At 55.5% G+C, this 13123-nt stretch overlaps 1 protein-coding gene across 5 annotated transcripts in view; it reads right to left on the bottom strand.

Annotated features, from left to right (window-relative positions):
* The window catches only part of RTKN (rhotekin), a 34936-nt gene extending 24719 nt beyond the window's left edge, over positions 1–10217 (bottom strand). For 2 of the 5 annotated variants that reach the window (XM_083458804.1, XM_083458800.1), the window contains exons 1-2: positions 1029–1196; positions 297–664 (exon numbers count right to left, since the gene is read on the bottom strand). In XM_083458804.1, coding sequence (XP_083314930.1) covers positions 297–368 — 72 coding nt within the window. In that variant the 5' untranslated portion in view covers positions 369–664; positions 1029–1196. Of the gene's footprint in view, positions 1–296; positions 665–1028; positions 1197–9925 lie in introns of those variants that run through there. The other 3 variants (XM_083458802.1, XM_083458799.1, XM_083458803.1) reach the window with 3 other exon arrangements.
* Between the last annotated feature and the right edge of the window lie 2906 nt (positions 10218–13123).

The following is a 13123-nucleotide window of genomic DNA, read 5'->3' as shown; positions in this document are numbered from 1 at the left end:
GGGAGCGCCAGGCAAACATCCAGGAAACCCCAAGACAATCTGTTTGCTTCTACCCAGCTGAGCAAGGCAGGCGCCAGCTTCTGAGATCCACAGCACTCCTCTCTGGGCATCGCTAAATGTGCAAGGCAAGTTCGGGGAAACTCCAAACTTTGCACTCTGAGGATATCTTTTCTCGCACGCCCTACTCACACAGGTCTCCGCACTCACACGGCCCGCATCCCTTTGGAAGGAGCCCCCCTCCCGAAGCAAAGCCCCTCCCCGTCGGGTCGCAAGGTCCTGCCCAGCTGCCCCCTTACCTCCAGGCTGAGGGCAATCTGTCGGATGTAGAGCATGTTGAGGTCCTCCAGGATGCGGAGTTTGTCCTGCATCTTGGCACAGCACCCTCTCCCTCACCGACGCCTCCTCTGTGGGGTGCGGGAAGGCTGGGGGCACCCCTACTGCCCCAGGGCGGCAGGGCCAGGGGCCCCTGGCAGGGCCCCCATCTGAGCACGGCTGGGGCTGCTTCAGACGCCAGGAAACACTGTGCTGTCTGCACCCGGAGAGCTGGCGCGGAGCAGCGGAGGTCTCCAGCCTGCCTGTGGGGTGGGGCGGGGTGGGGCAGCGAGGCCCCCAGCTCCTGGCGCTGCCCAGGCCTCCGTCAGCAGATTCTGCGCCCCCGGCCGAGCTGCGGAGAGAACAGGGCCGTCCTTTCATGCCAGCCGGGCGGCTCCAGACTCCCACCCGCAGAACAAGCAGCCTCTGTGCCTGAAAGGGCAACAGTGCTGGCTGTGCCCCCCGTTTCACAAAGGAGGGGAGCTTGCCAGCCAGGCAGCTGGCACCCCCCGCAAGGAGGCGAGCCTGCAGGCAGGGAGCCCCTTGGCCTTGGGGGTCCTGCGCCCCATCTCTGCAGCAGCAGCACCACCACCTGCCTGGGTGTCACCCTGGGTGCCACCCATGCCCTGGTGCTGCCCCCTGCTGCCCGCCTTCTTTCCCAAGCCTCGGGAGCGTGCCCACGACGCCCCTCTGCTGCCCCTGGGCCCCGCTCTCACCTCCTGCCCCTCAGTGGGGCTCCTTCTCCCTCTCAGGCCCCCCATGCGCCTCAGGGAGCCCTATGCTGCAGCTGCAAGCCTCTTCCCCCCATAGACAGGAAACCGCCTGGCCCCACGCCCGCCCCTCCAGCCCAGCATTCCTGGTTGGGCTCCTCTTACAAGAGCCGCCCCTGCAAGCTCCTCCGCCCGCTCCCTTGCGCCAGGGGCCGCCTCTTCCAGGCCCCGGCCCTCCCACCGGCCACCGGAGAGGGAGGGAGCCCGGCTGCCAGCCCCTCACTCAGGCCTGGCAGGAAGGAGGGGATAGCGGGGCCAGCACATTTCAAACACACACAAAAGACAGGCACACTCCTGCGCCCACGTGGCAGGGAGCTGGCCAGCGTCTCCTGCGCTCCAGGCAGCCCAGGGCCACATGCCCAGCCAGACACACCCGGAGAAGCTTGGCACCAAGGCAGGCATCGCAGCCAGCCTCGCCAGGCAGCCCAGAAACTGCTCTAGAGGCCGCTCGGCCTGGACCCTCGACCAAAGCAGTCCAAGGTTGGCACAGATGCCCCAGCCCCAAGCAAAATGCAACAGCAAAGTCGTCTCCTCGCAGGATGGGCTCAGAGACCACGGGGTCTGCTTGGTGCCAAGCAGAAGAATGCCCCACTCTCTCCAAAGCCTCCAGGGCTCTCTGTGCCAACCGGTTACGCACACAGCACCAGGCAGGGTTGCCCATCTACTCTGGGAAACTTCCAGGGGTCAGAGCTGGAAGGGACACCTGAGGGTCATCCAGTCCAACCCCCTGCCACGCAGGAACCTTTTGCCCAGTGTGGGGCTCGAACCCACAGCCCTGAGATCCAGAGTCTCACGCTCAACCAACTGAGCCATTTGGGCATGCCCGTGGCGGAGCCAAGCCTGCCACCTGGCCGATGCCGCTCCGCCTCTCTGCTGGCCCAGAACTGGGGGGGGGGGGCATGGTGTAAAAAGGAGAGGGGGGCTCCCACCTGCCTTGGCCACTCTCTCCAGCTTGGAAGCCCAGCCATGCCCAGAGGGGCTCCTCACAGAATCCCAGAAGTGGAGAGTTAGGAAGGGACTCCCAGAGTCATCTAGGCCACCCCTGCAATTCTAGGAGTCTCTGAAATATCTGCCCAAGGGAAGCTGGAGCAAGCTTGCTTTCTGGTGCTTCTCCAGAGCGCAGGACCCAGTGGATTCAAACTACAAGGAAGCAGATTCCAGCTCAAGATCAGGAAGAACTTCCTTGGGCAAGAGCTGTTTGGCAGAGGAATGGATTCCCTTGGAAGGTGCGATGGCCTGGGACTCAAACTCGGAACCGGAGGAGTCTCAGTCTGCACCGGATCCTTTGCCTCAGGCAGCAGCTGAACCGAGCCTGGGGCCTGATCCTGAAGAGTCCCAGTCTGCACAGGTTCCCCTGCAACAAACCCCAGCTGGGCCGAGTCAGGGGCCTGATCCTGCCCGGGCTCCAGATGCGGGGATTTCCTCGTTGCCTCCAGCTGGGCCATCACTTACAGCTGCTCCACTACCAGTTGGGTCAGGGGAGGCTGAGGCGGCCTCTGGGTCTAGTCACCCACCGACGTCTCCTGAGCTGCAGAGACTGAGGTCTGAGAGAAGGAGAGACCTGAGTACCTGCAGGAGGAGTGCTCGCCTTCGGGAGAGACAGGGAGGTGAGTCGCCGGGGGATCAGGACCAGCCGCTACCCGAACAAAGATCAAAGGCTGTCGGACCCCGCCCCAGGTTGAGGGAGCAACATTGCTGTATGCTAGATCCTGCCTGAGATCCTCTACCTGTCCTTGCCTGGTTTCCTGCCTCGCGTCCTGCCTTGGCCCTGTCGGACTGAGTCTGGACCGGTCCTGGACAAGGTTTCCCGGGTTACCCCCGGGCCCAGCACAGGTGGGTGGATTTTCCTTCACTGGAGGTTTTGAAGGAGAGGTTGTGTGGCCCCTTGTCTGGGGTTCTTCAGCTGGAATTCAAGCACTGGAGGGGGTTGGACTGGATGGTCTCTGGGGTCCCCTTCCAACTCTACAATTCTATGAGAAGGAGAGGGGACAAGCCAAAGTTGAACCATCACCCCGAGGTGCAAGGTTTGCTTTTGGGCAGGAGGTCAGAGCTTGAAAGAGTTATGCTTGCTTTGTTTTTAAACCGGGGAGTCTTTAAAATGGGACTTCCTCCCCTGCAGCCCGAAATGGTACAGTCCGCTCTCCTGCTGCCTCATTCTGCTGGGGCCAATGCAAAAAAGGCCCCGCATGGCACCGCTTCAGGGTGCAACTGCCCAGAACCTGCCTAGGCTCCCAAAAGACGATACCAAATGATACCAATTGCTCCAGAGGGCACCTTCCTTCCCACCCCCAGAATATCTGTCAATCAAAAAGAGCTGGGCAGAACCCAGGAGTCCAGCCTGCCCCCACCCCACAGCACCAGGAAGACCCACCAAGACGCAGCCCTGGAACCTTTCAAGTAAGAGAGTGCACAGAGCCTCTGGGCATGGGCAGAGTGCAACCTGAGGCTGCGCTCTGTGACTAAGAATAAGAGGAAGAGGATTTTTATGGGCGCCAAGGCAGCTGCCCTTCCATGGGCACTCACCCCCCCCCACCAGGAGGGTGGCAGCACCCACCTTCGTAAGAGGCAGCCTCCGCTGAGCAGCACAATCGCTTTCTGTTTTCCAGCAGGGCTCGTGTGCTGCCTTGGGACTCCCAGCACCCAAAGGTGCTCCCCCCCCCAAGCAGATTCTTTGTCCGCCTGCCAACTTTGGGGCTCTGCCAAGCCTGCTAATACTTCCCTCTGGTGCGTGGGTGGCAACGGTGCCCTTTTGGCTGCAGAAGCATCGCCACTCGCTCCTGGGCATCAGAAATAGAGGGAATTAAGGTGAGCTGCGCGGCGGATTTCCTTTTGTCTGGCCTGTGTGGCTTCAGGTGAATCCAAGGCCTCGTAAATCAATGAGGAGAAGGGCCAGGCGTATTCCTGGCTGCCAGCCTCCAGAGTTTACCAAGCCAGTCACAATTCTCAAAGGAATGACACAAGACAGGATGCTGGCACACAACTGCTGGCAGGAGAGAGGCCTTGTCAGCACGGACAATTGACAATTTGCTACCGGGCCCGAGTTCGAGGAGTTACCATGAGTCGATAAATCCCTTAGCAACTTGGGACCTGCAAGATCGCCTGACCCCAAGCTGCCCACACAGCCACTTGGATCGGCATAATTGGCCCAGCTACAGGTGCCACAACTGGGCATCTGTAAGGACTTGACCATTTAAGGTGGCAGTGCCTACCCTTTGGAACTCCCTGCCAATTGATACCCAGCAGACGCCTTTACTGCCTCCTTTTGGGCACCTGCTAAAAACATCCCTTTTTAGACAAGCCTATCCAGATGCTGAGAAAGTTGACACAAGCTTTAACTTGTTTGAAAATATTTTAAGTTTGTATGTTTTGAATTATCCCTGTAATTCAAATTTTGTTGATATTGTTTTACCTTTTTGTAAACCATTTTGAGGTTTGTTTGTTTTTAAACAGTGCAAAAATTAAATAAGTCTCAAACAGACATGCCGGGAAACGCCAGCCCTGCAATTCTGTCATTCCGGGGAGTTGTTAGCTGAACTGGGCATAATCTAACGAGGAAATGGCTAATCGCCTTGAGGAAAGCATTCCACTGGCTGCGAAGAGGAGCACAGTCAGGTTCCTTGTTCCAGTCTAAATGACTTCCCAGAACACCTTAAACTTCTGCTGTTGCCTCTGGGAAAGAAGGCTGCATTGCAGAAAGGATCGGTGAGAGCTGCAACAAAATGTTGCAGCGCCAAGTGCTACTCCACCACAAGACACCCCTGGCTCTCTCCAATGAGCATGCTCAGTCCTCATGGAACCACAGAATGGTAAAGTTGGCAGAGACCCCCCCCCCAAGCGTTGTCTAGCCCCCTGCAATGCAGGAATCACAGCAAGCTGATCACAGTTTTGGGGGAGACAGGGCCTGTGAGCTTCCCCCCTCAGATTTCCGGCACTTCCCCAAAGGGCCCCATCCAGCCTGCCGACACCTCTCCTGCCCTTTGGCGCACAGTATGTGACCCTCTTTTGGCTGCACAAGCAACAACACACACAGGCTGGGCGATGGAAATAGAAGGGACGGTTATTTCAGGCGGGTTAAAAATAAAAGGAAGGACCATGTCTGAACGCAGCGCGCCTTAATTCTGGACGGTACAGTGGTACCTCGGGTTACAGACGCTTCAGGTTCCAGACTCCACTAACCCAGAAATAGCACCTCAGGTTAAGAACTTTGCTTCAGGATGAGAACAGAAATCGTGCTTTGGCGGCGCGGTGGCAGCAGGAGGCCCCATTAGCTAAAGTGGTGCTTCAGGTTAAGAACAGTTTCAGGTTAAGAATGGACCTCCGGAATGAATTAAGTACTTAACCCGAGGTTGGTTGTTGTTGTTGTTTAGTCGTGTCCGCCTCTTCGTGACCCCCTGGACCAGAGCACGCCAGGCCCTCCTGTCTTCCACTGCCTCCCGCAGTTTGGTCAGACTCATGCTGGTAGCTTCGAGAACACTGTCCCACCATCTCGTCCTCCGTCGTCCCCTTCTCCTTGTGCCCTCCATCTTTCCCAACATCAGGGTCTTTTCCAGGGAGTCTTCTCTTCTCATGAGGTGGCCAAAGTCTTGGAGCCTCAGGATCTGTCCTTCCAATGAGCACTCAGGGCTGATTTCCTTCAGAATGGAGAGGTTTGATCTTCTTGCAGTCCATGGGACTCTCAAGAGTCTCCTCCAGCACCAGAATTCAAAAGCATCCATTCTTTGGCGATCAGCCTTCTTGATGGTCCAGCTCTCACTTCCATACATCACGACTGGGAAAACCATGGCTTTTACTATACGAACCCGAGGTACCACTGTACAACAATAAGTATCCAAACAAACCCGTGTTGCAAAAGAGAACAGCAGCGTTTTCAGTCCTGTTCAGAATTAACGTCCACAATGTTTGGGCAACATGATGACCATATACCTACGAAATAGACAATCTTTGTAGAATTCCTTCAAACAACAACAAGTTCAAAATGAAATTTCACACTCAAAGTCTCTGAAACATTCTGGATATTGACTGCAGCATTTGATATTTTCATTCACATATATTCATTTGAAATAAGATGAGTTTATGAAACAATTCTATATCCTCCCACCACACTGACGAAGATCTATGAAACAGCAGTCAATATCCAGAACCTCTGTTCAGTGTTGGACATTATATTTGCGGAATACACAAAGCTCCAAAGCTTATCTAAAGTTTGGCACATTGCTTCATTTAAAGACTTTCAGAGGCTTTGAGTCTGAGATTTCATTTTGAACCCACCACCCAAAAAAACTGTGGGTGCCCTGGCACCCAGAGCCCCCTAGAGTTGGCGCCTTTGCCAACCGCATGCCCCAAAGGGAAACCCACAAGCAGTATCCAAACACAAGTGGGAGGGAGTTCCGTAGTTTAATTTTGGACCTTGTTGTACGGAGTCATAATAAGCCCACCCAGCCTGCACGGACTGGCAGTGGCTCTTCGGGGTCTCAGACGGAGGCGGGTTCCTGTGCTGCACGGGGTTGCGATAGATGACCGTTGGGGTCCCTTCTCCAACCCCACAATTCTGTAGTAAGCCCTGGCAGAAGGAAGGAGGGCAGCCCCCAGCGAGGGTCGGTGGCCACTGCAGACAGCCCCAGATCCAGAGGTCAGGACCCGGGCGGGGAGTCCCACGTGGGGCAAGGCTGGGCTCCGATCCAGGAAGTCGGCCCAGGCTGGTCCTGGGGCGAGGAGGGCAGGTGCTGCCAAATCTCTTTCCTCATGCGCAGAGGGAAGTCCCTGGCAGGGGAGATAATGGAGGCCTTTGTTCCCCATCGCTGGGGGGTGGGGAAGCTGGCCGTAACCCTTTCCCCGGCCACAGGGCAGGCCCCAAACCCCAGCCCCACACTTGCCACACCCCAGCAGAAGCAGGCAGAGGAGGGGCTGGAGGAGGGGGCAGCCCCCCTCAGCCAAATGCTCTCAAGGGACAGGTTTCTAGCCCCTGTGAGTGGCAGGGGGAACTTCCCCACACCTGACACCCTGGGCAAGGCAGGGCAAGCGGGCACAGTGGGTCCTGGAGACCCCCCCAAAAGTAACCCAGTCATCTGGATTAGGCATGGCTTGGGAGGGTGTTTGGTGGTCCAGGGAGGGACAAAAATCCTCCAGAAGTTGTTAATAATAAATAATAATAAATATTATTATTTTTAAATAATAATACCCTGCCCATCTGACAGGGTTTCCCCAGCCACTCTGGGTGGCTCCCAACAGATTGAAAACAGAATAAAACATCAAACATTAAAAACTTCCCTAAACAGGGCTGCCTTCAGAAGTCTTCTAAAAGTCAGATAGTTGTTTACAGTATTTCCTTGACATCTGGTGGGAGGGCGTTCCACAGGGCCGGTGCCACCACCAAGAAGGTCCTCTGCCTGGTTCCCTGTAACCTCACTTCTTGCAGGGAGGGAACCGCCAGAAGGCCCTCGGAGCTGGACCTCAGTGTCCAGGCAGAAAGATGGGGGGTGGAGACGCTCCTTCAGGTATACTGGGATGAGGCTGTTTAGGGCTTTAAAGGTCAGCACCAACACTTGAATTGTGTTCAGAAACGTCCTGGGAGCCAATGTAGGTCTTTCAAGACCAGTATTATGTGGTCCCAGAGGCCACTCCCAGTCACCAGTCTGGCTGCCACATTCTGCATTAATTGCAGTTTCCAGGTCACCTTCAAAGGTAGCCCCACATAGAGCGCATGGCAGTAGTCCAAGCGAGAGATAACTAGAGCATGCGCCACTCTGGCCAGACAGTGCATAGGTGGGGAGGGAGGCTGAAGGCAAGACCTTAGGTGCGCAGGCGTGTAGGAAGAGCAGGGGAAGACGCAGCATTACCTGCACAGACTGGCAGCCCCTCTCCAGAATATGGGTCTGGGGTCTCTCCCATCTGCACCTGGAGATGCCAGCAGGGATTTAACCTGTGACCTTCTGCATGCAGGCCGGTGCTCTGCCAGGGAGCCCCAGGGCCTGGTCTGCGGGGAAAGAGGCCCTGGGCCACCCAGAGGTCCTCATGCCTTCAGGGACTCCAAGGCCTTGGGCAGAAAACTCTGGTTCAGTCCCAGGTTTAGGGCGGGGTGGGGGTTCCTCGCACATGGTGTGGAGCCAAGGGGGCACAAAATAATAAAGATAATACTAATAATACCTATATTTATACGGGTACCTCCTGAGAAGATCCCTTAAAAAAGCAACTGTACCAAAAAGGAATTATTGTGAAAATATTTTTTTGGGGGGGGTTTCCTTGTTCTTGGTCTGGTTGCTCCCATTCCAGGAGGGGCTGGGGTTGAGGGAGGCCCCTTGCTGTGAGAATTGCAAGTGGGGTGTCCCTAGTATGGGGGATGAGGAATATGGCAAGCGAGGCAACCTTTCCTAGGGGCCCTTTGCCTACAGCTCCGCCTGCCCAGCCTGGGGCTCTGTGGGGCTTCTGGCACCTCAGACCTCAGTTGCCCTCTCTGCCAAATGGGAAGAAGGGGCCTCACAGAGCCTTTGCAAGGAGGAACTTGGCTTTGCTCGAAAAGTGCAACTCACTGGGCCGTACAAACCACTGTGCAAATAAGTATAGATTTATTTCGTACCTGTTACTCCCAGCCGCCCACTGACTCTCGCCCAAAATGTTCCCCAGATCCCTGCCACCTTCTGAACATGAGCAAATCTCTCCACCACTTCAGCCCTCCCCTGCCCCCCCATCATAACCATCCTCCACCGTCACCAAGAAAGCCAGTGTGGCCGAGGGGTTAGAGTGTTGGACAAGGACCTGGGAGACCCGGGTTCAAATCCTACCCCCAACTCCGCCATGAATCTCCCTGGGCGACCGTGTGCCAGTCACTGCCTCTTGGCCTCACAGGGTCCTTGTGGGCGTTAAATGAGGACCAGGCACTGGGAGACCCCTATTGGATTTGAATCCGCTTTATAAACTGGTTCTCAGGTGTGGTTCTAAGTTTAAGCTGCTGTTACACCATTATTATTATTATTATTATTATTATTATTATTATTTGCATTCTGCCCTTCATTTGAAGCTCACAGGGCGGCTTTTCCAACAAATGATAGACTAGATGATATTGTTGGTGTTTACTGAATCTTAAATTATGTTTATTACTATTCAGTTTCCAATGAAATGAGGTTGCATTTTAATGTTTTAATGTTGTATTTCAATCTTGTTTTTTAAGCTGTATTTCAATCAGTTGTTTTTATATTTGGTGTTAGCCGCCCTGAGCCCGGTCTTGGCTGGGGTATAAATAAAATTAATTATTATTATTGTTATTACATGTGACTAATAAATTTATTGATTTATTTAAAATGGCGACTAGGGACTGGGAGGCCAGGTTTCAAATCTGTCTGCTCAGCCACGAAGCTCACCTGGGGGGCCAGCCCCTCTCAGCCTAACCTAGAGCCTCCCTCGCAGGGTTGGCGTCAGAATTAATCGAGGGCAGGTGGGGGGACGTGAGAACCATGTAAGTCACTTTGCGCTCCTTGGAGGGGAAAAAAGAGGGATATAAACGCAGCGTGGAAAAAAACTCCCACGGTGGTGTTGGTGGGTCCCACTCTCGTCTCCTGCCCCTCCCCGTCGAAAGGGCACCCCCAGGGCCATCTAGTCCAGCCCCCTGCAATGCAGGAATGAAGTTTCCCTCCCCGGTCTGGATACGAATCCATTTCTCAGCTGATCCGGCGTGGCGCCCCTTCCGCGCCAGGTGCTCGACGAACCACGCCAGGAGCGCCTCGACGGGAGCGCGTCCCGCAAACCTCGCCCCCGCCCACCCGCCACGGCCACGCGCAGCCTCGCCTCCGCCCGGGACTTTCCCACGCCACCCGCGTGGCCGTCCGCTCCCCCCCGCCCCGCGCGCCTACCTGGTCCGTGTCCCCGACGAGGCTAAGGCGGAACCGGCCCCGTCGGATCTCCATCTCCAGGGCTGAGCCCCGCGCCACCGTCACTCGGCTGCGGTGGTGGCGCTGGAACATGGTGGGGCAGGAGGGGGGGGGATTCGTGCCTCTTCTGGTCTGGGCAGCGCACCGGGAACCGTCGGGGAAAGTCGGGTGCGCAACCTCCGCAAGCGCCGCCGAAGGGACTTCGGCTCCGACGGCGGGCGGCCCCGGGCGCGAGTCCCACCTGGGCGGCCTTTAGCGGCGGGGGCGGCGCCGCAGCTGCTTCCGCCTCGCCCCGCCCCGTCGTGGGAGGCGAAGGCCGCCCAGCGGGCGCGGAGATGCGGCGGCTGGGCGCGGAGAGGAGGCGCAGGGGCGGGACGGGGCGAGGAGGGCGCGGGGGTCCTGCAGCCCCGGCCGGGACGCGCGACCCTCGACGGCACCCTTTCGCCAGAGCGGGCGACCCTCCTCGGCGGCCCCGGCCCAAGCGTGGCTTTCAAGAAATGCTGAGCTTATCCATTAAAAAAAGAGCAATAATTAAAGTTTAGAGGAAAAGAGCTTTTCTGATGGCAAGAGTTGTTCGACAGGGCAGCAGTCTCCCTCGGAAGGTGGAGGTGTTTCAGCAGAAGTTAGGGGGCCGCCCTCCAGGAATTCTTTAGCCACAGTTCCTGAATTCAGGGGGTTGGGCTAGATGATCCCACGGGGTCCCTTCCAACTCTTCAATTCTATGGAACCCGACAATTGTGTGCCTGGATAGGCTTGCCCAAACAGAGACATTTTAAATAAAGAAATTCCTCCCAGTAGCACCAACTAAGTTTGTTCTTGGTATGAGCTTTCGTGTGCATGCACACTTCAGAAGGTCAGCAGTTCGAATCCCCGCGACGGGGTGAGCTCCTGTTGCTCAGTCCCTGCTCCTGCCAACCTAGCAGTTCAAAAGCACGTCAAAGTGCAAGTAGATAAATAGGTACCGCTATGGCGGGAAGCTAAACGGCGTTTCTGTGCGCTGCTCTGGTTCGCCAGAAGCGGCTTAGTCTTGCTGGCCACATGACCCAGAAGCTGTACGCCAGCTCCCTCGGCCAGTAAAGCGAGATGAGCGCTGCAACCCCAGAGTCGTCAGCGACTGGACCTAATGGTCAGGGGTCCCTTTTAAGTTTGTTATTGGTATGAGCTTTCGTGTGCATGCAAAGTGTATCTGAAGAAGTGTGCATGCACACGAAAACTCATACCAATAACAAACTTAGTTGGCCTCTAAGGTGCTACTGGAAGGAATATTTTTATTTTGTTTCGACTACGGCAGACCAACACGGCTACCTACCTGTAACTAGAGACATTTTAAGCAGGCATCGAAAAGAGCGCAGTGCAGGCACTTGCCTGATGTCAACAGGCAGGGAGTTACAAAGTGTTGTAATAAATGGAAATATTTATTTCTTACAAACGCGGAAAAGGATATTGTGTGGCCCCTGTCACAGGGCCGGTTCTGCAGATCAAAGCATCTGAGGGGCCACATTCATGTGGTGTGCCTGAGATTCCCTCGGGGTTCTTGCTCCCTCTTTATTTTTAGGGGGGCAGTTTAATTTTTCCCCAGGGAGGCAGGATGTGGGGGGTCTCCTGGGAGCGCTTCTCTATTCGAAGTCCCGGGAGTGCCAATGCCTTGCTTACACAGAAGCATTCAAGGTCCTCGAAGCTGTGGGGTGGAGGTCCTGCCAGGGCTGTCTGCCAAAGGGGATGAGGAGGAGTCTCTGTGGCTCAAGGCTGCAGCTGGCGGGAAGGGGGGGCAGACAGATGCCAGGAGCCTCTGGGCAGAGACTGGCACCGAGGCAACACACATGGGGGGGGGGCCTTCAGGCCTGTGCCAGCGCTTCTGTGTTTGGGATCAGAGCCAAAAGCAAGCAAGACGAGGTGTGGTTTGGGCCTCCTCCTTTGGACTTGGGGTGGGGGTTGTAGAAAGGAGGGGGCCCTGCAACTCTCCCCCCCCCCTGGAGGTTTTGAAGTGGAGGTTGGGTGGCCGTCTGTCAGGGATGCTTTAGTTGGAATTACAGAATGGTTGAATTGGAAGGGACCCCAAGGGTCATCTAGTCCAGCCCCCCGACATGCAGGAATCTCAGCACATTGGGGGGGGGGTTGGACTGCATGGCCATTGGGAATCGCCTCCCAATGCCATATATTTATTCATCAGATTTCATTCAAGAATCACAAGATAGAAACGCAAAACCACATACCATAACAACAAACGAAAACAAGAACCCACCACACACAGGCACACGCACACAGTCTAAAAGGGCAAGGATCGTTTGATTCGCCTAATTTAAATTAAATTAAAGTTCATTTAATTAGCGAAAGGCCTGGGAGAAGATGAACATTTTTGTCTGGCTCTTAAAGACATATAATGAAGGCACCAGCCAAAGTTTGCCAAATGTCCCTGGGGGGAGCATTCTATAGACAGGGAGCCACTGCAGAGAAGGCCCTGTTCTTGTCTTGCCACTCTCCGGACCTCTTGAGGAGGAGGCACATGAAGAAGGGCCTCAGAAGATGATCTCAGGGTCTGGGGAGGTTCGTACAGAGAGAGGCGGTCCTTGAGGTATTGCAGTCCTGAGACGTTTAAGGCTTCAGAGGTCAAAACCAGCGCTTGGAATTGGGCCCGGAAACTGACTGGTAGCCAGTGCAGTCGGACCAGGATCAGTGTAATGTGATCAAACAGTCTTGCAGTCCGGTGAGCAACCTGGCTGTTGAATTCTGCACCGGCTGCAGTTTCCCAACCGTCTGCAGAGGCAGCCCTACGTACAACGCATTGCAGTTATCCATGGGCAGGCTGTTGGGAAACTGCCAGGGAGATAGTGTCCATCATGAGCCCCCAAGCCGGAGTTCTGGACGATCCATCGGCCTCCCGTAGACAGGCAGATCCAGCAGTTAGCGACACGAAGCCTCTGGAAATTCCTAGCCACATTCCAGGGCTGGGTGTACACTGTTTATCAGCAGAAACACAGCCAAAAGCTTGCACCGCAGAAGAGCATATTTTACAGACTTTATTTAGCGTATAACAGAACAAAAGAAAACACGTCCATTCTGTCAGCGTGTCTGAGCCGACTAAAAACGAAAGGAAAAAACAGCAAGCATAAACATCCTGTGAATAGGACATGCGCAGACTCTGTTGCTTACAAAAGCCTGCTCCCTTTTAAGGTGGAACGG

The sequence above is a fragment of the Podarcis liolepis genome (assembly GCF_965112155.1).
Source record: "Podarcis liolepis genome assembly, chromosome: 9".
In the NCBI taxonomy this organism is placed as follows: Eukaryota; Metazoa; Chordata; class Lepidosauria; order Squamata; family Lacertidae; genus Podarcis; species Podarcis liolepis.
Note: the sequence above shows the minus strand (reverse complement) of the source record. Positions and strands in the feature narration are given on the sequence as shown.